Below are 18055 nucleotides of genomic sequence, written 5' to 3'. Positions count from 1 at the left end.
GTTGAAAACCTAATTTTTTATGCGGTCAAATGTGGATAATTTTATTGTTGCTCTATTGTCTATAAAATAATTGGGTTTAAGAAATAAAAGTCGTGTTACACCGTCTACTTCTGTAGCAACAGTGGAGTTGTATATAACGAAAACAGAGCAGGATATTAAGGTTTTCTTGCATGATCGATCGATATGAGACCATTCGCCAAACAATTTGAGCCACAATGAAAAACAAGCATTAGCCTCCCTGTCGGCTAGGCAAGATATAACTATCAGACTAAAAACTTAAATACTTGCGCTAGATGACAATTTTTTTTAACCACTTCCGGACTGCCGCATGTACATTTACGTCGGCAGAATGGCACGGACAGGCACATTGGCGTACCTGTATGTCCCTGCCTAGACGTGGGTCGGGGGTCCGATCGGGACCCCCCCCCACGGTACATGCGGCGGTTCCCGTGGCTTCAGGAGCGATCCGGGACGACGGCGCAGCTATTCGTTTCTAGCCGCCACGTTGCGATCGCTCCTTGGAGCTGAAGAACGGGGGGAGCCGTATGTAAACACGGCTTCCCCGTGCTTCACTGTGCCGGCTGCATCGATTGAGTGATCCCTTTTATAGGGAGACTCGATCGATGATGTCAGACCTACAGCCACACCCCCCTACAGTTGTAAACACACACTAGGTGAACCCTAACTCCTACAGCGCCCCCTGTGGTTAACTCCCAAACTGCAACTGTCATTTTCACAATAAACAATGCAATTTAAATGCATTGTTTGCTGTGAAAATGACAATGGTCCCAAAAATGTGTCAAAATTGTCCGAAGTGTCCGCCATAATGTCGCAGTCACGAAAAAAATAGCTGATCGCCGCCATTAGTAGTAAAAAAAAAATAAGAAAACTATCCCCTATTTTGTAAACGCTATAAATTTTGCGCAAACCAATCGATAAACGCTTATTGCGATTTTTTTTTACCAAAAATAGGTAGAAGAATACGTATCGGCCTAAACTGAGGGAAAATAAATGTATATATGTTTTTGGGGGATATTTATTATAGCAAAAAGTAAAAAATATTGGATTTTTTTCAAAATTGTCGCTCTATTTTTGTTTATAGTGCAAAAAATAAAAACCGCAGAGGTGATCAAATACCACCAAAAGAAAGCTCTATTTGTGGGGAAAAAAGGACGCCAATTTTGTTTGGGAGCCACGTAGCAGCATATTGGTCCGGTCCTTAAGTGGTTAATAATAATGAGATAAACCTGAAGCAGCTGTCAACAGAGTGCTAGAACACCAAATGATAAATATACATACATACATACAGCGCTGCAGAGATGAAAATGCATATGCTAATATAAAGTGCTTAAAGGGGTTGCAAAGGTATGATTTTTTTTTTTTTAAATAACAAACATGTCATACTTACCTCCACTGTGCAGTTCGTTTTGCACAGAGTGCAGAGTGCACAGGTCCTGCTGTTCTGGGGTCCCACGGTGGCTGTCTCGGCTCCTCCCTGAAAAGCTAACACCCTCTGAACTCCCGTGTCATACAGTTGCCATCCATAGACGCTGAGTGTATAACTCGGTCCCGCCCCCTGGCGGCCACGTCATTGGATGCTGCTATCAATCTATCAAATCAACGGCCAGACTCCGTGGAGAAGAGGGCGCCGGGGATGCGCACAGCAGGTGAACGGGCTCAGGTAAGTAAAACGAGGGGGCTGAGGGGCCCATGACAGTGGGGTGTTTTTTCACCTTAATGCATAGGATGCATTAAGGTGAAAAAACAAGAACCTTTCCAACCCCTTTAAGTGCTCAAGAAAAATATTTTGCTTAAGTGCTCCACATATAACACATTCAAATATATTACATTGGATAATAATAAACAGTCTCTAATATTGTGCTGGGTGCTCCAAACAGATAACGTGCTTTAGTGCTCCAATGATAATTTCAGGTGCTGTGTGCCACACTCTTATGGACCCTCAGCTTTGCAGTCTGTGGGTCATAAACCCTGTGACCTATTGATCTGGTGAGATGAGGCTCCAAAAAACAGAAAGAGAAGCGGATAGTAACTAAGGATGCTCGAGTCGATCGTAATTTGTCGAAAAAATTTAAAGCGGGGGTTCACCCTATCGACGAAAAAAAATTTTTTTTTTTCTTTTACCATAAAATCAGGCATTGTAGCGCGAGCTACAGTATGCCTGTCCCGAATTTTGTACCCCCGTACTCACCTTGTACGCGTAGATCGAAGATACCGGGGAATGGGCGTGCCTATGGAGACGGAGGATGATTGACGGCCGGCTCTGGCGCGTCACGCTTCTCCGGAAATAGCCGAAATAGGCTTGGTCTTCACGACGCGTGCGCATAGCCTGTGCGCAGGCGCCGTGAAGAGCCGAGACCTACTCCGGCTGTCTTCGGGGAGAGTGACGTGCCAGGGCCGGCCGTCAATCATCCTCCCTCTCCATAGGCACGCCCATTCCCCGCGGGAGCCGAAAAATACGATCTCCGATTACAAGGTGAGTCCGGGGTTAAAAAAATCGGGACAGGCATACTGTAGCTCGCGCTACAATGCCTGTCTCGATGGTAAAATCGTGTCGGGGGGGTGAACTACCGCTTTAAGTTTTTAAAAAAAATTCTTGCATTGATAAATGTCCCCTGGGGCAGGACCCAGGTCCCCAAACACTTTCTATGGCAATAACTTGCATATAAGCCTTTAAAATTAGCACTTTCGCTTTTTCATGTTCGTGTCCCGTAGACTTTAATGGCGTTCGCGTGTTTGTTGAAATTTTTTGCCTGTTCTCAAGTTCTGTTGCCAACCCATACTGGGAGTGTGTTTGGCTCATCCCTAATAGTGAAGTACTGCAAGGTAACACAATAAGCGCATTGCAAGCGCCACTCAATAGAAAACAGACTGATCTTGATGACGCCCTGGGGGAGGGCTGAAACGTGTTGACCCTTAACCTTGGTGAAGGTCTTTTGTGCATTATAAAGGGGACCCCATAAAATAATGCAGTAATAATGTAGTAATGCACAGAGACACACAGGGGTTGATTTACTGAAACTGGAGGGTGAAAAATCTGGTTCAGCTGTGCATGGTAGCCAATCAGCTTTTAACATCAGCTTGTTCAATTAAACTTTGAAAAAAAACTGGAAGCTGATTGGTGCATAGATACAGGTTGCAAGAAAGAATACATAGAAAGTAACTGTGGAAAGACGTGGTGAACTCTGTGGGTACCCAGATCACACTGGCAGCCACTTGCTAAGTCACTAGGAACTATTGGGGGGGGGTGCAATTTTGGGGTGAAATTCCACATATAACCATGGCATGTGTGAGCAATATATCATTAAGTGACAACTTTAAAAAAAAAAAAAAAATGTTGTCATTATTCAATCACTTGGGACAAAAAAAAAAAATATTCAATGGACTCAACATGCCTCTCAGCAGGGGGGGGGGGGGGGGGGGGGTTCTGGCTACAGGGTCACTAGAAGTCTCTAAGAAAATCAGGGACACTGTCAGGGGAAAGACGATAACTGGGGGGCCCCTTGTAAAGGTGGCTTCCAGATTCCAAACGTCCCCCCATCATCCCCCACAGACCAGCACATCCACCAAGCCAGGGATGTGGGGAAAATGCCATTGTCACCATCAACATAGGGAGAGGAGAGAGAGAGACATACTGGAGGGATTTACTAAAACTGGTGCGCACAGAATCTGGTGCAGCCGTGAATAGTAACCAATCAGCTTCTAGTTTTTATTGTCAAGCCTTAATTAATTGAGCTGAAGTTAGAAGCTGGTTAATTACTATGCATAGCTGCACCAGATTCTGTGTGCACCAGTTTTAGTACCCCCCCCCCCCCCACACACACACACACTGTGTGTTGCGGTTTGTTGAACTGCTAGAAAAGTACATATGCGTTATTTTTTTGGGATCCACTGTGGTACCTGGGCAGCCCATTACACATTAACATGCAAAATAAGGCACAGATCATGGTAGCATTTGGCAGCCCTTCAAGTTTCTTGCATATGCATCTTACCAATGACCTAGGAGTTGAGAACAAAGGAAAACTCCTCAAAGCAGTTACAGTTAATTCTGGGTATGGATGCTTTTATTTGTGTCCTTGTAATATTACATAATGTTCTCACAGTGCCGATCCTGACCTCCCTGGGGCCCTAAGCAAAATGACATGGCACATTAAAAATGAGAAGCTGGGGGGCGCTGACGACAGTGACATGTCACATTAAAGAAAGTTGAGAAGCGGGGGGGAAGGGGTGTTATGCTGTCGGAAATGACATCTTACATTAAATTGAGAAGCAGGGGGTGCTGACTTCTTACCTCTTCTCCCATGCAGCCAGCAAGTTGAGAAGCGGGGTGAAGGGGCGAAAATGACTTCTCACCAGGCGGGGCCTCTAGTAATTTGGGGGGCCCTTCGCAGCTTTGCGGGGCCCTAAATGGCTTGCATAGTGAGCCTATAGGGCGTGTTCTCAAATAAAGCGCTAAACTTGTTTCTAATATATGTATTAGACAACTGCTTACCTGGTGATCTGCCTCATAGCCAAATGGTGATCTTATACAGCTGCTTAGATCTTTTGTCTTGTTGATGAAGTCCTCAGAAACATTATAAGTAACTTGACACTTTCCTAAAGCATCTTCCTGAAAAAGTACACATATAAAGAAAAATACGATGAGCACTATAAGGAACGTTCCTGAACCAAGGTCTCTTTTACTAAATGAAATGCACACTTACCAATGGCATTCATGTACTCATCCACCTCCGATTTATAAAGAACAGCATACAGTACATTAACCACTTCCAGACCGCTATACGCATATATGCGTCCACACTTTAAAGATGGATATCTCAGTAACGGCAGCAGCTGCTGCCACAACCGAGGTATCTATCTTTAGTGTGAGCGGTTCTGTAAAAGATAACGGTGGTCTCCGCGGCGGATTCGCCGCGAGATTGCCGTTATCGGAGCCGTCGGTAGCGGCGGAGGCGATCGGGTCCGCTCGGCTGCTGTGTGGGGATGCGAGTGAGAGAAAAATCGCCCCCACCCGTCCCCATAGCTCTGCTGGGCGGAAGTGACGTCAAAACGTCAGTCCCGCCCAGCGTCTTAAAGAAACATTTTTTTCCATTTTTTTTTTTTTTTTTTGCATTTTAGTGTAAATATGAGATCTGAGGTCTTTTTGACCCCAGATCTCATATTTAAGAGGACCTGTCATGCTTTTTTCTATTACAAGGGATGTTTACATTCCTTGTAATAGGAATAAAAGTGATCATTTATTTATTTATTTATTTTCCAGTGTAAAAAATAATAAAATAAATAAAAATAATAAATAAGAAAAAAATATTTTTTTAAAGCGTCCCGTCCCGATGAGCTCGCGCGCAGAAGCGAACGCATACGTGAGTAGCGCCTGCATATGAAAACGGTGTTCAAACCACACAAGTGAGGTATCGCCGCGATCGTTAGAGCGAGAGCAATAATTCTAGCCCTAGACCTCCTCTGTAACTCAAAAAATACAACCTATAGAATTTTTTAAACGTCGCCTATCGAGATTTTTAAGGGTAAAAGTTTGACGCCATGCCACGAGCGGGCACAATATATAAAAAATTGGGCCAAATTTATTGCTGTCTTATTTTTTAATTTAAAAAAGTGAATTTTTTCCAAAAAAAGTGAGCTTGTAGGACCGCTGCGCAAATATGGTGTGACTAAAAGTATTGCAATGATCGCCATTTTATTCTCTACGGTGTTAGAAAAAAATATATATAATGTTTGTGGGTTTTAAGTAATTTTCTAGCAAAAAAAAAATGTTTTAGTCTTGTAAACACCAAATCTGAAAAACACCCACGGTACTGAAGTGGTTAATAAATGCCTGCTACAAATATACCTAGCAACGTGTCACACTGGAAGTAAAAGATTACCATTACCAAGTCTTCCCTGTAACTTAATATGACTATGAACAGCTTCAGCTCTTTTGCTATGAATTTACAAATTAATTGCTCCACGTGCCTGCAGCTACAGAGGTCAATAAGGGTTTGTTTTAAATCATACTTAATGCTTTTTAGGAAATACTTAAATTTACATAGCCTAGCCACGATTACATGGTACATAGATCTAGTGTGCCCTGTATACTTAATCCATGGTCTCATTCAAAGAAAGTGACACTAAACGATACACTGACCAATTGCCTTTTATTTAATGTTTCATTAAATGATTTTTAGTGCTTTTCTGTCTCCTTGTAAAGAACTCTGAGCTCCCCAGCCTCTTTTCTCCCTCACTTTCTTATGTTTGGAACAAGAAATGCATGTAAGCTGCAGTCATGTGTACCACTTCATGCACACTACACATCTCAAAACCTATAGCCCAATGTGGCTAGTTAATCTCGGGAGTAAGCAAGAGAAGATAGCTTCGGTCCTGCATACAGTGGAACCATTGAGAACAAATATAGCCACTCTTCTAACAGGAAGTCAGGTGCAGATTTGGAGGAGGCTGGGAGCAATAAAAGATTTCTTTTTTATTAAAAATTCATATTTAAATTATATTTTTTCTTTTGTAAACCAAAAAGCCCAATACATTTTCTGATTGGTTATATTGGACCACTACAAGTTGAAAATGTTGACACATTAATAGTAATTTACAGACAAAATGCTTTGCAGTTAAAGGGTCACTAAAGGAAAACATTTTTTTTGCTGAAATGACTGTTTACAAGACATAAAAGTTAACTGATTCATTTTAAAAATAGATTAAATTCAATCATATAATGTACCTCTAGTTTCACTTTCGTTTTTAAACTGGTTTCATGTTTCTGTGACGTAAAGAGACCCACAGAACAAAAACAAACAAATCCAGGGCAGTGTTTTGTTTTTAAAATGAATCTGATTGGTTCTGAGGAGCTTTAGACACACAGCTTGGACCACAGTGAAAAGCTGCCATGAGATTTTTCATAAGGAGCCAGACAAGCAGGAAGTGTGGAGATCAGAGCAGAATTACAGCAACTTCAAAGCAAAAACGAACAATGAGGACATGAAACCAGGACTGCAGTAAGGTAAAGGAAGCTATTTAGCTAAAAAAAAAAATCCTTTAGTGATCCTTTAACTCATACCTAAGCTGAACATAAATACCAATTCTTTTGATTATTCATTAACACCGATTTCTAGATTCTGGAGTATTTACTGATATTTCCAGTCTTGTCAGGTTTATAGCAGACCTCCTAGGAATATCTGTCTGTCTCTGGTCTCCTTATTTTCTAATTCTTGGGAAATTGGATACGAGGCCCTGGAGCCCAATGGTTTCTTTATTGGTTTGCCTTATATTTTTGTTTTCATTAAATGGTATGTCAATAGTGAATATGGAGAGTCTGAATATTGGTCTGGCAGCTTCTGTAAACCAAAAGGGCTTCTCATGGCACCTTGGGTTGAGGTAGAGATAAGTGAGAATCAGTGGTGACTGGTGGTATTTTTTTGGGGGGGGTGGTAAACAGTGCACTCGCCACCCCCTCCCCCCTTCCCGGGTCGGTCGTGCACTTACCTCAGCCATGGGTGGATACCGCGACTCTCATCCATGGGCATCACGAGTGGGCATCTCCTTCCCCTGCTCGCCAGCTACTGTCTCCTCCCTCCTTCTTGGCGGCCAATCAGAATGCTTCTCCTTTCAGCCAATCGGCAAACGTGTCTCACACCCGCGCTTGCTGATTGGCGTAGAGGTGATTCAGTGTTAGAATAGCGAATATACATTTGCTATTCAAACACACCTGGTTGGGCTCCTAGCGCAATGCTCGGCATACAGAGCCCACCCTATTTAGAAGCCTATTAGAGCCTATTAGAGCCTCTGGCTCTAATCAGGTGCTTAAAAAAAATGCTGCTGTAATTCATGCGCCCATCTCTGATGAGACCAAGATGAAACGTATTTGGTTCAGATGGTGTAAAGTGTGTGTAGCTTCCTTTACCTTAATGCAGTGCTGTTTTCATGTCCTCATTGTTCGTTTTTGCTCTCAAGTTGCTGTAATTCTTCTCTGATCTTCACACTTCCTGGTTGTCTGTTTCCTGATAACCACAGTACTGGGAGCTTTCTCTCTGTGGCCACTAATCAAGGAGGTGTGATTACTGTGTGTCTAAAACCCCTCAGCACCAATCAGTATTGGCTCTGTGGCTCTGTACATCACAGAAGCAGGAAACAACATGCAAAAACGAAACTAGAAACTGCAGGTACATTATATGATTGATTTTTATCTATTTTTAATCGTTTTTAAAAGGAATTAGTTAACTATTATGTCTCTATACCCTGTAAACAGTCATTTCAGCCAAAAAATGTTTTTCCTTTACAACTCCTTTAATACTGTCTCATATCATATACATAATGTCATAACATGGTCAAAACACAAACAAATAAAGTTTATTGCATACAAATAACATTATAACATAATAACATGTAAATTCATGATATTAACACAATAACAGATGCACCAGAATTTGAGATCCATATTCACATGATTGTAACAAAATCATAATACATTGGTGTAGGCCAGTAAACCATAGTCAATTAAATAATTGGTAATACTCTTGAATTGTAAAATCATGATAGTATCTATATAGCTTGACACGTTTCATGGATAACCTTAAATCTTCAGGAGCAGATGCAAAATCAGCATCTATAAAAGTAATGTAATATAGGATTACAATGGGGCTATCCAAAAGAAAGGAAGGGGTGGGGGGTATTAAAAAAGACTATGGTTTACTGGCCTATACGTACCAATGTATTATGGTTGTGTTACAATCATGTGTATATGGATCTCAAAGTCTGGTGCTTCTATTATTGCGTCAATATGAATTTACATGTTATTATGTTATAATGTTACTATGTCATTTGTACGCAATAAACTATATTTTTATATATTTGTGTATTTTGTCCATGTTATGACATTACGTATATGATATGACACAGTGTTAATAAGTTATCTCCTAGTATGAACCTGCTAGACACTCCTTGTTCAGGTTGCCAATTTGGCATATACTCCCTAAGATACGTCGGCTCAATGCTTTCGACGTGAATGTAACCTACGCCCAGCCCCATTCACGTACGACTTACGCAAACAACGTGAAATCCGACGGCTGTTCCGACGTCCATACCCTAACATGACTTACCCCTGCTTTATGAGGGATAACTATACGCCGCACGTACGCCTTACGTAAACCGCGTAGCTTACTGCGACGGGCGCAAGTACGTTTGTGAATTGGCGTATCTAGCTCATTTACATATTCAACGCGTAAATCAACGGAAGCGCCCCTAGCGGCCAGTGTAAATATGCACCCAAGATACGAATGGCGTAGGAGACTTATGTCGGTCGGATCAAACCGAAATTCAGGCGTATCTTGCATTGAGAATAAGGCGCATAGATACGACGGCGCATCCATTGACTTACGCGGCGTATATAAAGATACGACGGCGTAAGTCGTTCGTGAATTCGGCCCTATGTATGCCTGGACACATAGGCTAACATGCAGGGGATTTTAGAAGCAGGGGGAAAAAAGGCAGATGCCCCTAGAAGCGGCTTTAAAAATGTCCAGTGTGCATGAGGCCTTAGGGGGAACCACTCCATATATTTTTGTTGTTTTACAGTAAAAACAGGGAAAAAAACATATAAAAAAAAGACATTCATTGGCAATCCTGTAGAGACGTTGATTCAGCACTGGACAGCTCATCAAATACTGCAGTGTAATGCTCATTTAAAGCTCTGTACTTCCTGTACTTATCAATGAGCCTCCCATGAAAATTTTCCTATCCAAATGAAAAAATATCAGAAGCCTTTTAGTATGCAAAGTGAAACAAAAACTACAAAAGGAAATATTAGCCCTTTTTGTGAACTTTAACCACTTGGCGCCCGTGCTATAGCTGAATGACGGCTACAGCGCGGACCTCAAATGCCGGGAGGACGCGTTGCGATCACCCGAGTCACTGAGACTCGGGTGATCACAGATCCGAGTAGGGGGGCGGTCATGGCCCCTTACCACACGACCAGCTGTCAGCAAATGACAACTGATCATGTGATGTAAACAAAAGCCGATAATCGTTTTCTTTTTCTTCTCACGCTGACAGCAAATCACCAGCTCATGTGTAAGGGACATCGGTCCTGAAGAGGAAGGATGCAAATCTGCCTCCTCTGTGCAGTCAGTGCCACCTGTCATTGCCACCTGCAAGTGCCCACAGTGCCCACCAGTGCCACCTATGAATGCCCATGAGTGCCACCTATCAATGCCCACAAGTGCCATCTATAAATGCCCACAAGTGCCACCTATCAATGCCTCATCAATGCCACCTATCAATGCCTCATCAGTCCCCATTACTGCCACCCATCAGTGCCCATTACTGCCACCCATCAGTGCCCATCACTGCCACCTATCAGTGCCCATCACTGCCACCTATTAGTGCCACTTCTCAGTGCCCACCATAGCCACCTATCAATGCCCTTCAGTGCCACCCATCAGTGCCACCTCTCAGTGTCACCAGTGCCGCCTATCTGTGCCCTCCAGTGCCACCTATCAGTGCCCACCAGTGCCACCTATCAATGCCCACAAGTGCCATCTATAAATGCCCACAAGTGCCACCTATCAATGCCTCATCAGTGACACCTATCAATGCCTCATCAGTGCCACCTATCAATGCCTCATCAGTCCCCATTACTGCCACCCATCAGTGCCCATTACTGCCACCCATCAGTGCCCATCACTGCCACGTATCAGTGCCCATCACTGCCACCTATTAGTGCCACTTCTCAGTGCCCACCATAGCCACCTATCAATGCCCTTCAGTGCCACCCATCAGTGCCACCTCTCAGTGTCACCAGTGCCGCTTATCTGTGCCCTCTAGTGCCGCCTATCAGTGCCCACCAGTGCTGCCTTATCAGTGCCCATCAGTGCAGCCCATCGGTGCCCATCAGTGTAGCCTCATCAGGGTACATCAATGAAGGAGAAAAATTACCCATTTGCAAAATTTTATAAGAAAATATAAAAAATATATATATTTAAAAAAAAACGCACAGGTGATCAAATACCACCAAAAGAAAGCTCTATTTGTGGGAAAAAAATATATAAAAATGTAATTTGGGTACAGTGTTGTATGATCGCGCAATCGTCATTCAAAGTGCGTCAGCGCTGAAAGCTGAAAATTGGTCTGGGCAGGAGGGGGGTTAAAGTGCCCAGTAAGCAAGTGGTTAATGCACTAAGCCAATGGGTAGATGAAAATCAGCATACTTATTTGTTTAATATGTACATCAAATTTTTGTAACATTATAAACAAATTACATACATATACAAAACAAAAAACATAGTAGTAGAAATATTAATGGAAAGATAAAAAAAAAAAAATACACATCCTAAAAACAACAATAAAAACAATAGTACCTGAAGCTGAACAGGCTAAATACAAGAAAAAATAAACAATATGTAAAATATTATGGATGGAAATAGATCTTTTCTGGAGATATCTCCCTAAAGTGACACCAAACTAATTTTTACATAAATTTTTTCAAAAATATCAAGTATACCATGGCTTGTAGAGAACAAAGGAAGAGGGAGATAGAAGGTACATTTTACTTATATTTAATCATATTACGTTTATTTTATTTTAAAAAAAAATGTTTAGTTTCACCTTCAGGTAACATAGCAAGGTAGGTACTGTAAACTGTAATATTACCTCGGAATGAGTCCCAGGCTGAGGATTAAACTGGAATAAACTGACAAGTCCTCTTTTTAAATCCAACACATGATTGTTGTTTTCCCCTGTGCTGTACAATCCAATCACCTGAAAAATATTACATTTATATTATTATACAGGAATTCAAAACGACTCTATCATTTCAAAGGGCCATTAATCTGTTTAACTGCTTAAGGTCTGTCCTATAGCAGTTTTATTCTTCCAGGTAGCGGGAGCTGAGCTGGCATCCGCCAATCCTACGGTACACAGGCAGAACAGCAGTCTGCCTATGTAAACAGGGCAGATCGCCGTTCTGTCAGGAGGGAAGACATGGATCCTGTGTTCCTGCAAAGCAGGGACATAGATCCATGCCTTCCCCTGGTCAAAGAACCTCCCCATAGTACACAGAAACACTGGCTAGGCGCACAGTTAACCCTTTGATCACCCTGATGTTAACCCCTACCAAGCCAGTGTCATTAGTAGAATGACAGCGCTTTTTAGCACTGATCACTTTATTAGTGTCACTGGTACCCAGAAAGTGTCAAAAGTGTCAGCTAGTGTCAGAATGTCTGCCGCAATATCGCAGTCCCACTATAAGTCGCTGATTGCCACCATTACTAGTAAACAAATAAATAAAAATAAAAATATCCCATAGTTTGCAGACGCTATGGGCCAGATTCTCAAAGGGCTTACGACGGCGCAACGCCATTTGCGCCGTCGTAAGTCCTAATCTGGCCCGGCGTATCTATGCGACTGATTCTTAGAATCAGTTACGCATAGATATCCATTAGATCTGACAGGCGTAAGGCTCTTACGCTGTCAGATCTTAGATGCAATTTTTTTCCCGTCGCTAGGTGTCGCCGACGTCGTTTTCCCCGTCGTCTATGCAAATTAGCTATTTACGTGAGATTCCCGAACGTACGCGGGGTCGACGCAGTGAATTTACAACGTTTCCGTAGCTTTTTATATTAGGGGCAACCAATGTTAAGTATGGGCGTCGTTCCAGCGTTGAAATTTAAAAAAGTTCGTTGTTTGCGTAAGTCGTCCGTGAATGGCGCTGGACGCCATTTACGTTAACGTCGAAACCAATGACGTCCTTGCAACATCGTTTAGCGCAATGCACGTCGGGAAATTTTAGGGACGGCGCATGCGCAGTACGATCTGCGCGGGAACGAGCCTAATTTAAATGATCCACGCCCCCTACCTGGATCATTTGAATTAGGCGGGCTTGCGCCGGAGAATTTACACTACGCCGCCGCAACTTTACAGGCAAGTGCTTTGTGAGTCAAGCACTTGCCCGTAAAACTTATGGCCGCGTAGCGTAAACGAGATACGTTACGCCCGCACAGTTTTACTCCAATCAAACAAACAAATCAATATAAGCTCATTGGGATTTATATTTACCAAAAATATGTAGTCAGAATACATATTGGCCTTTTCAATTTTTTTATTGGATATGTTTTATAGCAGAAAGTAAAAACTTTTTTTTTTTTTTTTAAATGCCAGTTGTTTTTTTAGTTTTTTTGGCACAAACAAAAATAAAAACCACAGAGGTGATCAAATTCCACCAACAGAAAGCTCTATTTGTGGGAACAATGCACATACATTTTATTTGGGTACAGTGTCGCACAATTGTCAGTTAGCGTAACGCAGGTCCGTATTGCAAAAAATGGCCTGGTCATGAAGAGGGGGGGGGGGGGTAAACCTTCCGGAAGTGTATTGTTATATTTGGCAAAAGGAGGTGCCAAAGAGAAAAAAACATTTTTGGCAATTGGTACATGGACAGCTGTAAATATATGAAGGCTTCCAGCTTCCATTTGGGGGTGTACCAAATATATATGTAGATTCCCCATCTGTGATCGGGGATCCCGAGGGTTCTGTGCTTCTCCATTTAAATCATTCTTCCAATACAGAACCCTTCACTGGCCTTGAGTATATAAGTTGTTCAAGACGTACATTTGGTCACAGGGGTGTAGGAAATATTTTCATAGTTATTTCCACTGTCCTACAATGAAGGAAAACACCTTGTTTTTTTGGGGTATTTAGAGGTGAGAACATGTATATACAGTATCTCACAAAAGTGAGTACACCCCTCACATTTTTGTAAATATTTTATTATATCTTTTCATGTGACAACACTGAAGAAATTACACTTTGCTACAATGTAAAGTAGTGAGTGTACAGCTTTTATAACAATGTACATTTGCTGTCCCCTCAAAATAACTCAACACACAGCCATTCATGTCTAAACCGCTGGCAACAAAAGTGAGTACACCCCCTAAGTGAACATTTTCAAATTGGGCCCAAAGTGTCAATACTTTTTGTGGCCATCATTATTTTCCAGCACTGCCTTAACTCACTTGGGCATGGAGTTCACCAGAGCTTCACATGTTGCCACTGGAGTTCTCTTCCACTCCTCCATGACGACATCACAGAGCTGGAGGATGTTAGAGATCTTGCGCTTCTCCACCCTCCATTTGAGGATGCCCCACAGATGCTCAATAGGGTTTAGGTCTGAAGACATGCTTGGTCAGTCCATCACCTTTACCCTCAGCTTCTTTAGCAAGAGAGTGGTCATCTTGGAGGTGTGTTTGGAGTCGTGATCATGTTGGAATACTGCCCTGTGGCCCTTGTCTCCGAAGGGAGGGGATCATCCTCTACTTCAGTATGTCACAGAACATGTTGGCATTCATAGTTCCTCAATGAACTGTAGCTCCCCAGTGTCGGCAGCACTCATGCACCATGCTTGACTGTAGGCAAGACACACGTGTCTTTGTACTCCTCACCTGGTTGCCGCCACACACGCTTGACACAATCTGAACCAAATAAGTTTATGTTGGTCTCATCAGACCACAGGACATGGTTCCAGTACTCCATGATCTTAGGCCCCGTACACACGGTCGGACCAAACCGATGAGACTGGCCCGTCGGACCGTTTTCATCGGTTCACCTCTGAAGTGGCCGTACGGCCTGATATGTGTACACACCATCAGTCCAAAATCCGATCGGGTCAGAACGCGGATGCGTAAAACACACGACGTGCTGAATAAAACGAAGTTCAATGCTTCCAAGCATGCGTCGAATTGATTCTGAGCATGCGCAGGTTTTGAACCAATGCTTTTCTGTACTAATCATCGGTTTGGTCCGATGGGGCAGCGGTCCATTGGTTCGGTTTTGAAGCATGTTTAGAAATTTTGGACCGAAGGAAACCAGACCGATAGCCTATACACACGGTCGGTTTGGTCCGATGAAACTGAACTTCGGTCCATTCTCATCGGACCAAACCGACCGTGTGTACGGGGCCTTATGCCGGGTACAGACGAGAGGATTGATCCGCGGATTTGGATCCGATGGCGTGTACTCACCATCGGATCAAAATCCGCGCCGAAATCCCATCGCGATGACGTGTCGCGACGTCGCCGCGATGATGATGCGGCGACGTGCGCGACGCTGTCATATAAGGATACCCACGCATGCGTCGAATCATTACGACGCATGCGAGGGAGGGAATCGGACGGATCGATCCGGTGAGTCTGTACAGACCACCGGATCGATCCGCTGAAGCCGATTCCAGCGGATAGATTTCTTAGCATGCTAAGAAATTTGTATCTGCTGGAAATCGGTCGGCCCGAAAAAAATCAGCGGAAAAAGATCCGCTGGGATGTACACACCAGCGGATCTATCCGCTGGAACTGGTCCGCAGATCAATTCCAGCGGATAGATCCTCTCGTGTGTACGGGGCCTAAGTCTGCTTGTCTTCAGCAAACTGTTCGCAGGCTTTCTTGTGCATCATCTTTAAAAGAGGCTTCCTTCTGAGACAACAACCATGTGATATTGACACTTTGGGCCGAATTTGGAAATTTTCACTTAGGGGTGTACTCACCTTTGTTGCCAGCGGTTTAGACATTAATGGCTGTGTGTTGAGTTATTTTGAGGGGACAGCAAATTTACACTGTTATACAAGCTGTACACTTACTATTTTACATTGTAGCAAAGTGTCATTTCTTCAGTGTTGTCACATAAAAGTTATAATAAAATATTTACAAAAAGTTGAGGGATGTACTCACTTTTGTGAGATACTGTACCTTCTGTTTTAAAGTGTTACTACACCCAGGACCCTGCATTCACTACATCTGGTCTCTCACAGTACACAGAACATGGAAATGCAAACATTTTAGTACATATAAAATTATAAATACCCTTTCTCATCAGCAGTACATAGCAGTCTTGTGACTTCTATTAGTGTTTGGTTAAAGTGTGTAGGAGGAGTTTTAATTCTTCTCTGACTGTCCTATGAGGCTGCAGGACCCCGGACAGTGCTGATTGGCCCTGTGCTGATCACATGCACCCTCCCAAGAGACAAAAAAACTAAAGCAGTACACACCAAACTGACCATGTGCACAGTGACTCAAAAGGCTCTGTCTTACCAGGAGAGGGATTGAGGACAGTGGAAGAATGGGAAGATCAGAGAAGACAGGATCAAACAACATTTTTACACAATGTGCAGAATTAACCCCTTTAGGTTCCACAATGGCCCGGATTCAAGTAGCAATTGCGCCTGTGTAACCATAGGTTACACAGCGCAATTGCTTACTTGCCCCGGCGTTACGAATGCTCCTGATTCAGGAACATCGTAACGCCGACTGCAGCCTAAAATCTGCATGGCATAAGGCTCTTATGCCACGCATATCTTAGGCTGCATTCTAGCGATGACCGCTAGGGGGCGCTCCCATTGTGCACAGTGTATAGTATGCAAATTGCATACTAACACAGATTAACAATGTTGCGCGAGCCCTGCGTACACAATTTACGTCGTTTCCGTACGGCGTGTTTAGCGTAAGGCTGCCCCTTCTAATAGCAGGAGCAGCCAATGCTAAAGTATACCCGTCGTTCCCGCGTCGCGACGTTCGAATTTTACGTAATTTGCGTAAGTGATTCGTGAATGGCGCTGGACGCCATTCACGTTCACTTTGAAGCAAATGACGTCCTTGCGACGTCATTTGCCGCAATGCACGTCGGGAAAGTTTCCCGACAGAGCATGCGCTCTACGCTCGGCGCGGGAGCGCGCCTAATTTAAATGATTCCCGCCCCCTACGGGATCATTTACATTAGGCGCCCTTACGCAGGGCAAGTTTACACAGCGCACACGCAATTTACGGAGCTACTGCTCCGTGAATCGCGGGTAGCGCAGTAAATTTGCGGGGGCGCGGGGCAAATACGCTGCCCTGCGCCTCCGCAAATAAGGGGCAAATCTACCTGAATCCGGGCCAGTGAGTATAACACGCATGCTTTACTACATATACAGACTGATTTTACTGTTGTGGGTCTAGTAACACTTTAAGGGCTCATTTACAACAGATGCAGCCAAAAGCATTTTTAAACGAGCTTCAGATGAGCAAGAAAAATTAATAAAGTTGAATTAGCCTAGTTTACACCTTTGCAGCGCTTTCATGTACATTTTAAAAAGAAAGTAAAGCATACTGCATTTTTTGCATATAAATGTATCGGAACATACATGAATGCACCACAAATTTATGTAACAAAATAAAAAACCTAAAAAAAAATCCTAAAAAACGCACTATAAACAGGCCGCAAATGCCTTGAGAACGCATCACAAATGCATTACAAATGCCTGTAAACACACATGTGGTCCTGCAACGTGAATGTGGGAAATGTGGTGTAATTGAGCCCTTAGAAAGCTCTTTTGTACTGTAGGAAGAAAATAAAAGCTTGGTTTACAGACAGCAAGGTCCTTCTCAGATAGGTGTGCAGCTGCCATCTTGTGGTAAAATAGACTTTACACATCTTTTATGGATTGTGTAAAGGGCAGCAGAAGTCTTTATGGTATGAATAAGGACAAACATTTTTTTTATTTTGTTTTGATTGAGTGGAGAGGGATTAGAAAATCTGTCAGGCTTTCATTGATCTCTGTATGCTCATTGGTCACTGATTTTGAACATTCTATATTTACCTATCTGTTCCCTAATGCACATTTTAGTTTGGGCAATGCATCCTTCTAGAACCTTAGGGGCAGATCCACAGAGCAAGTACGCCGGCGTATCTACTGATACGCCGGCGTACTTTCAAATTTCCCGCGTCGTATCTTTAGTTTGAATCCTCAAACCAAGATACGACGGCATCTGGGTAAGATCCGACAGGCGTACGGCTTCGTACGCCTTCGGATCTTAGATGCAATACTTCGGGGTCCGCTGGGTGGAGTTTGCGTTGTTTTCCGCGTCGGGTATGCAAATTAGCGATTTACGACGATTCACGAACGTACGCGCGGCCGTCGCATTTTCTAACGTCGTCTGTAGTCGGCTTTTTCCGGCGTATAGTTAAAGCTGGTATTTTGCTGCGTATAGATAGACTTGCCATGTTAAGTATGGCCGTT

At 43.2% G+C, this 18055-nt stretch overlaps 1 protein-coding gene across 1 annotated transcript in view; it reads right to left on the bottom strand.

Moving 5' to 3' along the window:
* LOC120910433 (microsomal triglyceride transfer protein-like) overlaps nt 1–18055 on the bottom strand; it is a 176641-nt gene that overhangs the window by 141889 nt on the left and 16697 nt on the right. The window contains exons 4-5 of the mRNA XM_040322192.1: nt 11665–11772; nt 4511–4627 (exon numbers count right to left, since the gene is read on the bottom strand). Of these exons, the coding sequence (XP_040178126.1) occupies nt 4511–4627; nt 11665–11772 (225 nt within the window). The remainder of the gene's footprint in view (nt 1–4510; nt 4628–11664; nt 11773–18055) is intronic.

The sequence above is a fragment of the Rana temporaria genome, chromosome 8 (genome assembly GCF_905171775.1).
Source record: "Rana temporaria chromosome 8, aRanTem1.1, whole genome shotgun sequence".
Classification (NCBI taxonomy): Eukaryota; Metazoa; Chordata; class Amphibia; order Anura; family Ranidae; genus Rana; species Rana temporaria.
Note: the sequence above shows the minus strand (reverse complement) of the source record. Positions and strands in the feature narration are given on the sequence as shown.